Source organism: Hyperolius riggenbachi, chromosome 10, assembly GCF_040937935.1.
Source record: "Hyperolius riggenbachi isolate aHypRig1 chromosome 10, aHypRig1.pri, whole genome shotgun sequence".
Lineage (NCBI taxonomy): Eukaryota > Metazoa > Chordata > Amphibia > Anura > Hyperoliidae > Hyperolius > Hyperolius riggenbachi.
Window position 1 is genome coordinate 268768679 of NC_090655.1, and position 15413 is coordinate 268784091.

At 40.6% G+C, this 15413-nt stretch overlaps 1 protein-coding gene across 1 annotated transcript in view; it reads right to left on the minus strand.

Annotated features, from left to right (window-relative positions):
* Positions 1-15413, minus strand: part of LOC137537186 (uncharacterized) — a 274266-nt gene that overhangs the window by 138009 nt on the left and 120844 nt on the right. Inside the window, exon 10 of the mRNA XM_068259298.1 lies at positions 15351-15413. This exon is cut by the window's right edge and continues 79 nt beyond it. Within this exon, the coding sequence (XP_068115399.1) occupies positions 15351-15413 (63 nt within the window). The remainder of the gene's footprint in view (positions 1-15350) is intronic.

A 15413-nucleotide genomic window follows, 5' to 3' on the forward strand; every position in this document is an offset into this window, starting at 1 on the left:
GCTTGTGCTGCTCCACGTTCCTGTGGTATTGTTCGTGGCTGGGGGAGGAAGAGGACTTACGTGACATCGCTCAGGAAGAGCAAGAGGAGATGGATGAGGACGTCTGGATCTGACTTTGTGCAGATGGCCTCTTTCATGTTGTCCAGCCTGTTGAGGGACCCACGTATCAAAAAACTCAAGAGGAATGACGTGTACTGGGTGGCCACGCTACTAGACCCTCAGTACAGGCACAAAGTGGTGGACCTGTTACCAACTCAACAGAAGGCGGAAAGGATGCTGCACTTGCAAAACAAGCTGGCAATGATGCTTTACAATGCATTTAAGGGTGATGTGACAGCACAACGCAATAAAGGTACCACTGGCAGTAATCTTCCTCCTCCCAAGTCCACGCAGGCAAGGACAGGACGCTGCAGCGATCTCAGGGTGATGTCGGACATGCAGACATTCTTTAGTCCAACGCCTCGCCGTAGCCCTTCGGGATCCACCCTCCACCAACGCCTGGACCGGCAGGTAGCCAACTACCTGGCCTTAACTTTGGATGTAGACACTGCGAGCAGCGACGATGAACCCTTGGTCTACTGGGTGCGCAGGCTTGACCTGTGGCCAGAGCTGTCCCAATTTGCCATCCAACTTCTCTCTTGCCCTGCCGCAAGTGTCCTGTCAGAAAGGACCTTCAGTGCAGCTGGAGGCATTGTCACTGAGAAGAGAAGTCGCCTAAGTCACGAAAGTGTTCAGTACCTCACTTTTATCAAAATGAATGCGGCATGGATCCCGGAGGGCTACTGCCCGACCGAAGACTAAGTTAGTCCCCCACACACAGTATCTCTGCCTGCAGGCCGCTTGACTGCCTTCTCCGCCACCACCAACAGGGTCCAGGACTCTAGGCGGATTCCTGAAAGCCGCTATACTAATTTTTCTGGTGCGTGTACATGCCTGCCTAATATTTGTGGCTGCACTGCGGGCGGCTGCAAAAAAAAAAAGCACGTACATTTGCCCATCCCTCTTCGTGATCATTACCTTGCCGCGGTGAAGGAGCTTGCGTATTACAATGAAGCAATGACTTCTATATGAGTGTCTCGGCTATATGAGTGTCTCGGGTGGGGGTGGCACACCAAAGATAATAAGGTCGTTGCTTCATTGTGGTCAGACCAAATTTGATCAGCTGGATATTCAGCTACATCAGCCAGGCGACCATATGGGCTGTAAAGCCACCATCACCTGCACTCTCATGGTGCGCACCAGTCCAGCACGGCCGTCACTACACAAACGGCTGTTTGCAGTCACTGCCTACCTTTCACTGCATTCTCGTTAAAGGATTTAAAGTTGATTCATTACATTAGGGCCTCAAAAGTCCTCCTGAGTCTTGTATTGTTATTTTTGGTCACTACCTTGGGGCGGGCATGCCTTCCTACTGCCCTCCTTGCCTGGATGTGTGGTGGTAGCCGTTTTTTAGGCTACAACTCTGGACCGGAATCACACCAGGAAGGATTCCCCGGCCATTTCCCATGGTCAGTGGTCACAATGGCAGACTTGACCTCCATAACAAATTCTCGCCGGAGACCAACCTGGTGAATCGCAGTGAAGGCACCATCAGACTTCCCCTCCATTACTGATTCTCGTTAAAGGATATAAAGTTGATTCATTACATTAGGGCCTCAAAAGTGTTGTGTTATTTTTGGTCACTACCTCGGGGCGACAGCTCTGGGTCTGTTGTTTTGGGGTGGGGGTGTCCTTTGGGTCCTTTCCTCATTGTCATTCATGTATCATAGGTTCTTTTGCACTTTTTTACTATGCATGATAGAACTAGGGGTGTTATTTTATGGGTTGAATCCAGGTCACCCATTGATAGCATTGGGCATGCGTATTTTTGTCTGTGTCAGTTCCGTATTTTTATACGTGTACTATGCGTATGTTTTTCCGCATCGCGATGGCAATAGGACGCCTGTAGAGGCGTCATTGTATACGTCTTTCCGCATTGGTTGTCATGTGACGGTGGTTGCCATGGCGACAGCGGGCAGCGCTCGGAGTACTTTTATTTACAGTTTTACACTGTGTATGACACATCCATGCCCATGCCCTCTGCATCATGATGCCCTGGATTCCTCCTTGGATCATTTTATCTGTTTAATAGGTGCATCAGATCAGAGTTAGAAACGTTTCTATTTACATGTTTATGTTGCTGCAATGACATCATGCATTTCAAAATGTTTGACCAATGGAGTGGGAGGGCGGTACCCTTTGTGGACAAGCCCTGCAGTTCCCCAACAGGTCCAGTAATTTGCATAGCTTTCTCTGATTGGTTGCTATGTCATAGCTTTGACTATATAAGAAACATGCTTGCAGTTGTTCATTTGGCTGTGTGACGTGAACAAGGACTGTGATGGTCCGAAACGGTGGACCGTAGCCACTATGCAGCTTTAATGTTTGTATTTTTATGATCCAATAAAATAATTTTCTGATTAAAAGAGCTGTGCCGGATCATCTTGGAGAAACTACCTCTGGGCGGGCATGCCTGCTGCCCTCCTTGCCTGGATGTGTTGTAGTAGCCTTTTGTTAGGCTACAACTCCGGACGGGAATCACACCAGGAAGGATTCCCCGGCCATTACCCTTGGTCAGTGGTCACAATGGCAGACTTGCCCTCCATAACAGATTCTCGCCGGAGACCAACCTGGTGAATTGCAGTGAAGGCACCATCAGACTTCCCCTCCATTACTGATTCTCGTTAAAGGATATAAAGTTGATTCATTACAATTAGGGCCTCAAAAGTCCTCCTGAGTCCTGTATTGTTATTTTTGGTCACTACCTCTGGGCGGGCATGCCTGCTGCCCTCCTTGCCTGGATGTGTGGTAGTAGCCGTTTGTTAGGCTACAACTCCAGACCGGAATCACACCAGGAAGGGTTCCCCCGCCATTACCCTTGGTCACAATGGCAGACTTGCCCTCCATAATGGATTCTCGTTGCAGGTACTGAACAGCAAGTAAAAAATGTAATGTAAAAAAAAATAGATGTAAGTTTTAACAATGGTAGAGAAAGAACCATCGAAAGTTGATAAGGCAGTCAGACATTACCTAACCAGACATCACTGAGTGAGGAAGAGCAATCTCGCCATGGTGCGCACTGCACAGTAGTCCACCACAGCCGTCACAACACAAACAGCTGTTTGCGGTGCGTTACACAGTGAGTTTGGTGTGTCAGTGTGAAGCAGTACACTAATTACACTCCCTGATTGATGTATACACATGCAAGATGTTTGAAAGCACTGTAGGCCTGCAATTTAGCATTCAAGGTGATTTCTGCCCTTAAAACGCTGCTTTGCATCAAATCCAGATTTTTCCCCGGGACTTTTGGCGTGTATCCCACTCCGCCATGCCCCCTCCAGGTGGTAGACCCCTTGAAACATGTTTTCCATCACTTTTCTGGCCAGCATAAGTGTTTTCCAAGTTCGCCTCCCCATTGAAGTCTATTGCGGTTCGCGAACATTCGCGCGAACTGAACCTTCCGCGGAAGTTCGCGAACCGAAAATTGGAGGTTTGCGACATCTCTAATAGGAAGCTCAGACCTGAACAACTCAGACTTTGTGCACAGTCTGGGAGTACTGACTGATGGGGAATTAAGCTTCAGCAATCAAATCTTAGCTGTTGTGAAACATTCCTTCTTTCATCTAAGTAATATTGCAAGGATTAAACACCTCATTCCTCCAGCAGATCTTCCAAACCTAGTTCATGTCTTCATCACATCAAGGCTGGACACTGCAATGTTCTCTATTCAGGCCAAACAAAGACCTGTACTGCCTGCAATTAGTACAGAATGCCATTTAAAGGCTGTTAACTAGCCAATCCCTCCATTGTTACATAACACCAACCCTTCGCTCACTCAACTGGCTACTGATAAAATACCGATAAAATGGAGAATTCCTTTTAAGATTGGCTTATTGACATTCAAACCTTGCACAATCTGTGCCCTGGATACCTAAAGGACTTATTGAACTTCATAACTCCTCCACAATCTTAGATCAAAAGGATGTAACATCTTGGTCACCCCCAGAGTCCACCTCAAAACCTTTTGAGACAGAGCATTTTGTCATGCTGCTCCTACACTTTGGAACTCCCTGCCACACCCAATCAGGACAGCTCCATCCCTAGAAGCATTTAAGTTCAAACTCTGTTTAGTCTGGCACTTATGAACACCCATCTATTTCCTCTGTAAAACAGTCCAGCCTGCAACCTTGTAATGAACTAAGACATAACTATGCGCTTTGAGTCTTATCGGAGAACAGCACTTTACAAATGTTATTGTATTGCCATCTTGTGGTGAATAGTCTAACTGCAGCCTCTGTGGAATCAACTGCACTCAGCCATCTAATAGTAGTAGTGTTATTATTTTTCTCTGTTACTGAACAACATCTTCAACTACAGATGCATTCTTATAGTAGTGGTATGGTAGTGTCTATTTCTATTCTACAGATGCATCCCATTGTGTAATGATTGATAATATGAATGATTGTTATCTTTATTATTATTAGTCCCCAGACAGTTGTTGGAGATGTAAAGGATGGATGTCATATGGATGTGTCGCCATAGTTACAAGAAGTGTCAGTTTCTTACACCAAATTGGGAGGAAGAGGCAGAATTACTGGATAAAATGTCTGGTATTACCTCTTAAGTGCCCACTGTAGTCTTTGTAGATTTGTATATTATTATTTGTATATGAGTGCACAGTGTGCCTGTGATGAGGTGTAAACACACTATGTACACAAGGAATGTGAGAAGTAATAGGGGTGTGATGTGTGTAATGTGACTGCAGAGTGTGCCTGTAATGAGGTATAAACACACTATGTACACAGGGAATGTGAGAAGTAATAGGGGTGTGATGTGTAATGTGACTGCACAGTGTGCCTGTAAGGAGGTGCAAACACACTATGTACACAGAGAATGTGAGAATAGGGGTGTGATGTGTAATGTGACTGCACAGTGTGCCTGTAATGAGGTATAAACACACTATGTACACAGGGAATGTGAGAAGTAATAGGGGTGTGATGTGTAATGTGACTGCACAGTGCGCCTGTAATGAGGTATAAACACACTATGTACACAGGAAATGTGAGAAGTAATAGGGGTGTGACGTGTGTAATGTGACTGCGCAGTGTGCCTGTGATGAGGTGTAAACACACTATGTACACAGGGAATGTGAGAAGTAATAGGGGTGTGATGTGTAATGTGACTGCACAGTGTGCCTGTAATGAGGTATAAACACACTATGTACACAGGGAATGTGAGAAGTAATAGCGGTGTGATGTGTGTAATGTGACTGCACAGTGTGCCTGTAATGAGGTATAAACACACTATGTACACAAGGAATGTGAGAAGTAATAGGGGTGTGATGTGTGTAATGTGACTGCACAGTGTGCCTGTAATGAGGTATAAACACACTATGTACACAGGGAATGTGAGAAGTAATAATAATGATAATCCGAATATTTGTATAGCACTTTTCTCTTGTCGGACTCAAAGCACTCAAGAGCTGCAGCCACTGGGGCGCGCTCAAGAGGCCACACTGCAGTGTTAGGGAGTCTTGCCTTGAACTCCTTACTGAATAGGTACTGACCCTAGCCAAGATTCGAACCCTGGTTTGCAATGTCAAAGGCTGATCACTGGTGATCAGCAAAGCACTGCAGAAGTGCCCAGTGTGAACCGGCCCTTATGAGATAAAAATATAATTTAGTGAGTGGCTCTATTTGATTGCCTCCTGATTTTGCTTGTTTTCCCTCTGACCAGTCTATCATTGTAATGGTAGGTTTTGAAAGGATATGTAGGTATATATGTATATATATATATATATATATATATATATATATATATATATATATATATGTATGTATATATATATTAGTATATAGATCAATTTCATATACAAGCATACATGTATCTAAGTCTGTGCCTCATGTATCTATCAGTGTGATATTAATGTATCTATAGAACAATCAGCCACCCACATACATCTGTGCAGGAAGAGCTGGATAGCCAAATTCTTCTTGCTGGGCAAAACCCAAATGGGGACACCTGGAAGGTCATAAATAACATGTTTTCCCCGTGATCATTGAACTGTGTTAATTCTCGTAAATCACATGACTTTCTGTAATTATGGTGACATATGATGATATACTGCGCATGAGCAAAATCCTGTATTGAGTAGGATATAAGGAAAGCAACTGTAGTAAAGAACCAGCATAATTTGTGCTCACATCTTCTGTGTCTGTGTGTTCTGTTAACCATTGTATGTCCTGGCGCCAGGAAAATAAGTAGTCTAAAGCATCTGATATCTGACATGAACTTAAATAGATACAACTCCTTTCAGCTAAGGGCTCGCCGCGGATGGTCTTCTTCAGAAATCACGTAAGTAATATGACTATATTTCTCTTTTTATTTTTTTAAGGAGAGAGGTGTCTATATTATTTATGTGAAATTTCTGTTGATACCAAAACGAATCCGGTGTTGGAGTTTGTGTTTTTTGATAGTATAATTTTAATTATATAGGTTATAAGGTTTTTAGAAGGCCTTAGTTTAAAAAAAAAAAAAAAAAGATTATTAGGGAGAAGGGGCTTTTGGTAAGTCTATTACACTTCTCTTAGTAGGTCTAAGGGAAATATAGATTTTTTGGGGGAAAAATCTAACAAATTTGAAGTCTGATCAACTTCAATAAATTATTTTCTTTTGGTAAGAAAATAGGGTTCATTTGGGAAATGAACAGGGCACCATATGGTATGGATTTCTGGGTACTTGTAGTTCTTCTTAGGTTTTGAATGGGTTTATTATAGGTTATTTTTGTAAGGTTTTTATAATGTCAGATAAGATTCAGATGTTTTAGATTATTTGTCTGCGTTTGTTTTGTAAATAATAATCTGTTTTATTAGTAAGGTTAAGAAAAAAGTTATTAAATTCTGAGAAACAGTTTGGATTTAGATAGGTTGTAGAAAGATAAAATCCCTAGACAAAGTTTGTTTTGTTCTCATGAGATGGGAATTATAGATAGAATTATTGAAAAATATTAGTTATTGATAAAAATAGTGTTGATATATTTTAAAAATATATAAATTATAATTTATCTAGATAAGAATTGTCTATTGGTACGGCAATATCTTATATTTGACACATAGATTTAATAGAGGGCCAATAAATTACAGTATAAATAGATGAGATTTATGAACCTTTATGTTGCCAGAATATCTGGGAGAAAAATATTTTGTTCATTCTTGGTTAGAATATAATATAGTATATTAGTCTTGGGCTGTCATTTCCTTGGGGGGGAGAAAGGAATAATAGTTCAATCCATATACAATTGGTTAAAGAACTATGTCTAACGGTGATTAGAATTATATATGTCCAAGTCTGTCTTGTTTGTGTATTAATCTTGACTAGTAATGTGTGTTTTATGTATGTTTTCCGTCTGGTTGTGCAAGCGAGGATATAAGATCCTTACTGCATTTCTGAGAGATGATTAGAAATATTAATATTAAAGACACTCATGTAATTCGGATAAGAACGGTCACTTATCAAAATCTACAGTATAAATTCTATGTACGTACAAAACTGGTTTCAGATGCCATATTTAACAAATATCTGGTTATACTGAGATTTGTACATTGACCGTCAGAAATTATCTGAATTATACATGTATCATTTTGCATAGGTCTTTCTGTAAGAGGAAAATTTCAGAAATATAGTAATGTAATTCCTGTAAATTAGGATCTAGTTATAAAATAACATGTATCATAATGTATTCATATTTATTGTGTGTGAACTGACACATATGTGTGTAAATTGAGAGATTGTATTGAGTACATGCTTGTGATGTATGGTAGAGAGGTGATACCCGCAGGGACGTAGTAATAGGGGGTGCAGGGGTAGCGACCGCACCAAGGCCCTTGGTCCAGAAGGGCCCCAAAGGGTCCACCCTCTATCACAGTATTAGCTCTCTATTGATCCTGTAGTGGTAATAATCACTTCTATAGATACTCTATAGATACTTTGAATAGTCCCCTTCTTGCACCCCTGACACTGTGGTTGCCTTTGGTAAGTTTTGATGCGCTGTATCAATTGCTATGTATAGAGTTCTTGAGGGGGGGGGGCCCTAATGTAAAACCTACACCAGGGCCCGCAGCGCCTTAGTTCACCCGTGAAAGTATGTGTTGAAACTATGGGTATAGGTGCCTCATAAAATAGATTTTCTTCTTTCTCATTAGGAAATTACTTCTTTAAATTAGTTATTCTATTTAGACAGATACTGCAGAGCTATGGGTAATGATTTTTAGATAAATGCAGATGTAATTTTGAAATAATCAGAAATACTTAAGTTGTTTTATTAAATAGTGTTAGAATTCCCCTTTAAGTTTGAAAGGGTAAAAATGAAGACAGAAATGAGGAAGTAAAAAGTTTATTACTTTTTAATCTAATAGGGTTTAACATTAAACATTAGATTAATTAGAAAACATATATGGCCGTATGTATGGAGTAATGTCAGGTATATTTGCCTTATGAAATAGTAGTATTTTTATCTCTTTTTCTCTGTTAATAAATGATTTCTGCATATATACGGATGTATTCTTAATAGGTAGAAATAAAAGAGTTAAATTGTATCTAAATAGGTCCGGTTCTGTGACAAAGGATTCATTTTTTTTCTTTAATTGGTGTTTCCGGGTGGCTGCACAAAACACCTGCTTGTGGGTTTTTTTCTTCTTCCAGCAGAAAAAAGAGGAACTAACGTACTACTTTGCAGAGGAAAAAAGTACATTTAAAAGTCTTTCTGAATATACCGTATATCTGTATGCATGTATACATACATATGTATATATGTATTCTATGATTTATATTATTGGAGTATTTGAAACAGTGAATAATTTATATATATATTTCTTTTGTCCCTATCTTTCTTTAATATACCTGCTTCTGTGTTCACTACACACGTGGCAGTCTCTAAATAAATCCACAAGTCTAGTATAGGAAGTTTTTTAATAAGAATGATTTTTCTCCTGAAACTTAGTATCCTTAAATTAAATTAGATAAATTAATTGATACCAACTGTCTGTGTTTTTTTTCGGGTGAGGAAACTGAGTGCCTGGGGGAAACCCATGCAGACACGGGGAGGACATGCAGACTCCTGGCAGATGTTAACCAGGCAGAGATTTGAATAACATTGCAAGGCGAGAGCACTGGCTTCTACGTCACCGTGTTACCTTAGTTTCATAGTGTAAAGAGAATTGAGTTTTAGTACAACCTAATTCCCTTGGTCTAAAGTGGGTTAATTGAGTAATGGCGTTTGTCACCCAGACTTATACAAGTGAGTAGAGTTAAATCATTTCCCCATGGCATGGTAGTTTGCCATAAGTTTGTTAGAATAATGTTCATATTTGGACAGAATTTATATAGCCTGTAACTTTGAAGCATATAGATTCAAATGATTTACTCAATAGTTCTCCATGGATAAATCCTTCTTGAATATCGTATCATAGTTGGTAGGCTGTATGTTTTTATAAATCGCAGCAGAAAAGGCAGTTAATGATGTTTGCAACTCATTGTTGAAGTGTTACGTGCTGTTGTAACTAAACTGTGTCTAATTTAATTCTTCACTGGCCTGGTCACCCAGTTGAACGAATTCTCTCAGCTTGCTCCTCCTCCAAGCCATACTGATAAAGCACAGTTATTGTAACTTCAATATTTCTAAATGCCATGCAACTATTGAAAAATAATGATGCATTGTATACTGTTTGTACTTATATTTTAGTGGATATTGTGAAACTGTGAAAGCCATATTCATTTGGGAAAATTTATGGAAAACATTGAGGACATATTAAATAGTCAGGACAGGTATACAGTTTTAGGTCAATTAAGATCGCATGTGTAGTTCTGGGTTACACTTGCTGTTTATTTCATATCACCCTTTAGATTATGGGAATTCTTTCCCAATAGTGGGGTTTTTGACCTTAATAACCCCTCTTCCTGTTCATAAATCCATCTCCTTCCTGTTAACAAAATCCATCTCCTTTAAATTAACATTTCCTCTCCGGGTGACACAACATCTTTGTGTGTATGTAATTAATGACATATATTAGGAGAGTGCTGTTTAAAGCTCTGACTCTAAGTCACTCGTGTTTTTAGTGAGAATATATGGGGTTTTTTTGTAAGCCCACCGTCCTTACACTCAGCATAGGAAAATAAGTACATTTTTTCATCCTTAGGAAAATAGCTTATTTTAGTGCTTGAACTTTTTTGACAAACTGCAGAATCATTTGATGTTGGTATGACAATTATTTTATGGATTTTTCACTGTTCTGAAGACTCTAGGAAAAAAAATACACTGTTTTATAGTGTACTGATTAGAAGCTTTACCTCTGACAGGATTTCAATTCTGCTTGATCTGTAGTTCAGTGCCTGTTTAGTAAGGAGGCCTTGGCCTAGTCTCTGTAGTGCTGTTCTTTGTATGTGTGCCTATAGAAGTGTGTCTCGGGGACAACCATAGGTATAGTACCTTAAGCGCACTATGGGGAAAAGGACACTATAGATTAGGGCTGCACGATTTTAGGGAAAAATCGAAATTGCGATTTTTCTCTCAGAGATTGCAATTTCGATTTTTCCCCGATTTTTATTTTTTTTTTTTCCTCTAAACTTTAGGGTGGTGGGCGTTTCATGTTAGGACGATATACGCATACTTTCAAGCTTGCACGGACAGTCAGTGTCCGTGCACGCAGAGGCAGCCTGTATTGCGCGCCTCTGCAGAGTGCAGACTGACGGCTGAGCCTTGCACAGTCGCACTATAGTGGGCTGTCATCACCCCCCTGCCCGATTATCAGGGTGCACCGGGCTCGCTTGAAAAAAAAAAAAAAAGAGCAAGTAGCGCTGTTCTGAAGCCAGTCCCTGTACTGCTCCGAGTCCGCTCTGTGCACGAGATCTCGCGCTGCCCGGCGAGCTCGTGCCTTCATTGGCTCAGCGGCAGTAAGAGGCTGAGCCAATGAAGGCACGAGCTCGCCGGGAAGCGCGAGATCTCATGCACAACAAAGCGGAGCAGTACAGGGACTGACTTCAGAACAGCGCTGCTTGCTTTTTTTTTTCAAGCAAGCCCGGTGCACCCTGACAGGGGGGTGATAACAGCCAGGAAAGCAGCCGGGCGGTAATTGATCTTACCTGGGCCCACCTGTTTGAACCTAGGGAGAACACTGCCTTGTGTCTGGCCCCGCTGCGCTCAAGTGGATCCGCCCCCCCGCTCATTAACACTCATAAATATTCACTGCTTCTGGCCAATCCGCGCACAGCGGGGCCAGACACAAGGTACTGACAGTGGACCGAAAAAACCGAGTTTACTGACGATCAGCAGATCGTCTTGCCACGAACCGCGGTTTCGGTTTGAAACCGAAAAACCGTGCAGCCCTACTATAGATGTTCTTTGTATGTCTGTAGCTTTAAATCTGAAAGGGGACCCAACCCTATTACAGGGAGACAGTGCTGGCCACTGTTCCGCTGTACTGTGACCCTGCTCATATTAGCCTTTCACTAATTCTGACCAGACATTAAAATAACTTTAATGTATGGTCAAAGAGGGGAAAGAGCCCTGCCCAGGCCACCTAAGTTCTGAAAAAAAGAAAAGAGCCCTGCCTAGGGCTACCTAAAAGAGAGAGTGTGACTTGTAATGGAAGAATGAAATGTGGTGTAATAATTCATTGGGAATTTATCCTCTCTGCCATGTATGGAGTCACATACTCGCACGGGTACAGCGACACGACGTCATGCGAACGGGGTATTGCGAGAGATCCGTTAGGATCATAGAAAGATCCGCTAAGTATGTTTTGAAGTTCATGGTGGAGAGTATGAATCATATTAGTATTACAAATACTAGGAAAAATAAATGATTTAGTGGATTTTTGGGAAAAACATGATGCTCGCACATTTTTCTTTATTCTTTCAGAAACAACTTGCCAGACATCTATCCTGAGGAGGATGACTACCTGACCAGAGTCCATCCGGAAGTAATCCATCCAGAGGAATCCATCCAGAAGGGAGTCTCTGATCAGAAGCTATCCTGAGGCTATCTTTTACAGAAGGATTTTCTACTGGATCCACTGTAGAGGGTGAAATAGGTCGACTAAGTCCTGAATCCCAAAAAGAGACTATTCATCAGGTGGACAGTAACGCGTGCTCTGATAAAAGTTTCAAGGTTGCTTGTGTCATCTGTTGAAGAATGGAACAAGATCTGGATCTCAGACCCAGGAAGATTGTATGGATTGTGGGACATTCTTATGTGTATTGGGCTCGTAAGAAAGCTATTAATAGTAGCTATGGGGACAACCTTGGGTTATCTAAAAATAACTTTATGATCTATTGGTTCAGTATTAGAGGGATGATTTGGAATATGTTTTTTGGTAGGGTTACTTCTTTAATGCGGAAATTTCCTATGCCAGACATTCTTATTTGTCAGTTGGGTGGGAATGATGTAGATCCCTGCCAGCTATAAGGGTTTTTTCTTATTGGCATAATAAACTTGAGGGTTCCCGGCCTAACTTATTCCGCCCGGATAGGGTTCACTTGTCTGATCAAGGATTGGATATTTTCAATGCCAATCTTAGATCAATGATTGAATCAGCTGCTATGAGGGGTGGGTCACTATATTAAGGATATTATAGAAAGAGAGCTAGTTGTAAATCACATTATGGGTTAATGATGTTTTCTGAATAAGTAACAGCGTTCATCTCTGCTATATCATCCTTTAGGAAAGAATTAGGATTAGGTTTTTGTAAGTTAGATAATGGGTTGATATGTAATGAGCTGATATTTTTTATCTCAATTACTAAATAAGGCCAAATGCTGATAATCCAGGGATTTTTTCTGATTGCCATTTTGGAGTCGGGAAGGAATTTTCCCTTTCTGGGGCTAATTACACTATGCCTTATAAGGGTTTTTCGCCTTCCTCTGGACCAGCAGTGAAATGGGCCGGTGTGGTGCTTTGTTTTGGTTAAACTTTATGTACACACATCTTTCTTCAACCCAGATAACTATAAAATTGTATATTTATCAGACAGAAAAATATATATATATCTACATACATATGCATACGTGTTGCTACACATATAATTCAGCAGACCTGATCTCAGTGGGCAATTTTCAGGGTACAAGTCTCCTATTTTTGGTACCTTGGTCTTTAGTAGATTCAAGTTGGCCATAATTGTCTTGCTAAGCTTTGCTAGAGTATTATATTTTGTCCTATCCTGATTGTGAATATAGTTGGTGAGTGTCCATATGTGTGATTAGCAGAGTCTGTCTAGCATAGTCAAATCTGAAGGTAGCCATCATTACAGTTGTCCTGTTAGTCCTGACCTTGAAAGAGTATCTATGGCAGCGGTTGCTATTAGTTACATCTTTTTCTGCTTTGATTTGTAGTGTGTCTGTATAGATATTTACCATTACTGTGGTAAAAAGTTAACATTCCCTTCCCTTGTTAAATCAGAGTTGTATCTGTTTGTCTGAACAGGCATAACAGGCTTTGGTCGGTATGATTGGTGTGATGGACTACAATTTCACAGCAACACAGTTGCCTTGAGCAACCTGATTGGTATATTTAATATGGGACAATTAATTGGAAGGCCAGAGATGTTGATGTAGCCTTGTTCCCTAAGTCTCCTGCTGTGATCTGTGCATTCCTTCTCACAAATATGTCCTGTACTGAGGCCTGTAGCTACGTTTTGATTTGTTTGGTGAGTTCTGGCAGTACTCCTGTATTTCTGACCTCAGCCTCTGTACTCTGGGCATTAAGACCTGAGTATGATTGTAGTTGGGTTGGTATCCACCCCCTGGGTTAACAGGAGTGTGTGACTTAGAGTAAAGGATACAGAGATAGCTTGGAGTACAATGGCTGATGGAAGGTGAGAAGTTTGCCATGCCTCACAAACGGTTGTCGAGTCAAGACCACCATCTCCCAAATATAGCCACCTTATGCTTGAGTTAGTTGCCATCATAAGGGTTTTTGACCCTGGCCTACCTGAGGCCTAGTATTTAGACAAGCCTTTTCTAAAATAGAGCAGATGGAAGTTTCTCTTGGAGTAAGTGCTGAGATAAGAAAGCTTCTTATATTGATTGAAGAGAAATATTCCTGCCGCAGGCTAAGTTAAACACATGAGCGTGCTCCGTGCATCCAGTCCGCATAAGATTTTTACTAAATTACATCAGGAAAGAGAATTGTTCTTAGTTCTGATCTGCATCAGGAAAAATAATTATTGGGTTTTTTCCTGAATAATTTCTGAATTGGTTCTTTTCTGATTTTTCTGATTTGTTCGGCCATTAGATTGGCCAACATTGTTTAATTGATTATTTAAGGTTACAGGTTAGTTAATCATTTTCTTTGTTATGAGTACTTTACCAAATAGCTATTCGTGGTTTGACCATTAGGAGACTTCGACCAAAATTTTGCCCACTGTGATGCTAGCTCTGCCTGTTCTAGGTATTGGCTTTAGTATGGTCATCTTCTTCTTTTGGAAGAAATGACCAAAGGGGGGACTGAAAGGATATGTAGGTATATATGTATATATATATATATATATATATATATATATGTATATATATTAGTATATAGATCAATTTCATATACAAGCATACATGTATCTAAGTCTGTGCCTCTTGTATCTATTCAGTGTGATATTAATGTATCTATAGAACAATCATCCACCCACACACATCTGTGCAGGAAGAGCTGGATAGCCAAATTCTTCTTGCTGGGCAAAACCCAAATGGGGACACCTGGAAGGTCATAAATAACATGTTTTCCCCGTGATCATTGAACTGTGTTAATTCTCGTAAATCACATGACTTTCTGTAATTATGGTGACATATGATGATATACTGCGCATGAGCAAAATCCTGTATTGAGTAGGATATAAGGAAAGCAACTGTAGTAAAGAACCAGCATAATTTGTGCTCACATCTTCTGTGTCTGTGTGTTCTGTTAACCATTTTATGTCCTGGCGCCAGGAAAATAAGTAGTCTAAAGCATCTGATATCTGACATGAACTTAAATAGATACAACTCCTTTCAGGTTTATTGCACCTGTGAGTTGCAAAGTTCTCACCTGATCAGCATGACATTTCTACTGCAATACAGTATGGCATTTCTCTCCACAGAACATACTCCAAAGCCATCAGGGTGTCTGTACTGTTATTGTTAGTAAGATAGTAAGCAAATACATTCTAGAATAATTGTTTTAGATGCCAAAACTCTAACAGGAGTAGATAGAATAAAACCTAATATGCCAGTCTGTGAGAAGCGACACAGTCATAATAACTAAAGATATTCAATATTTAATGTTGATTACTCACCTGATCTGCTCTCTGTAAGATGGTACTCATCTATAGCTGTCCCCATCATGTCACCCTCCACCA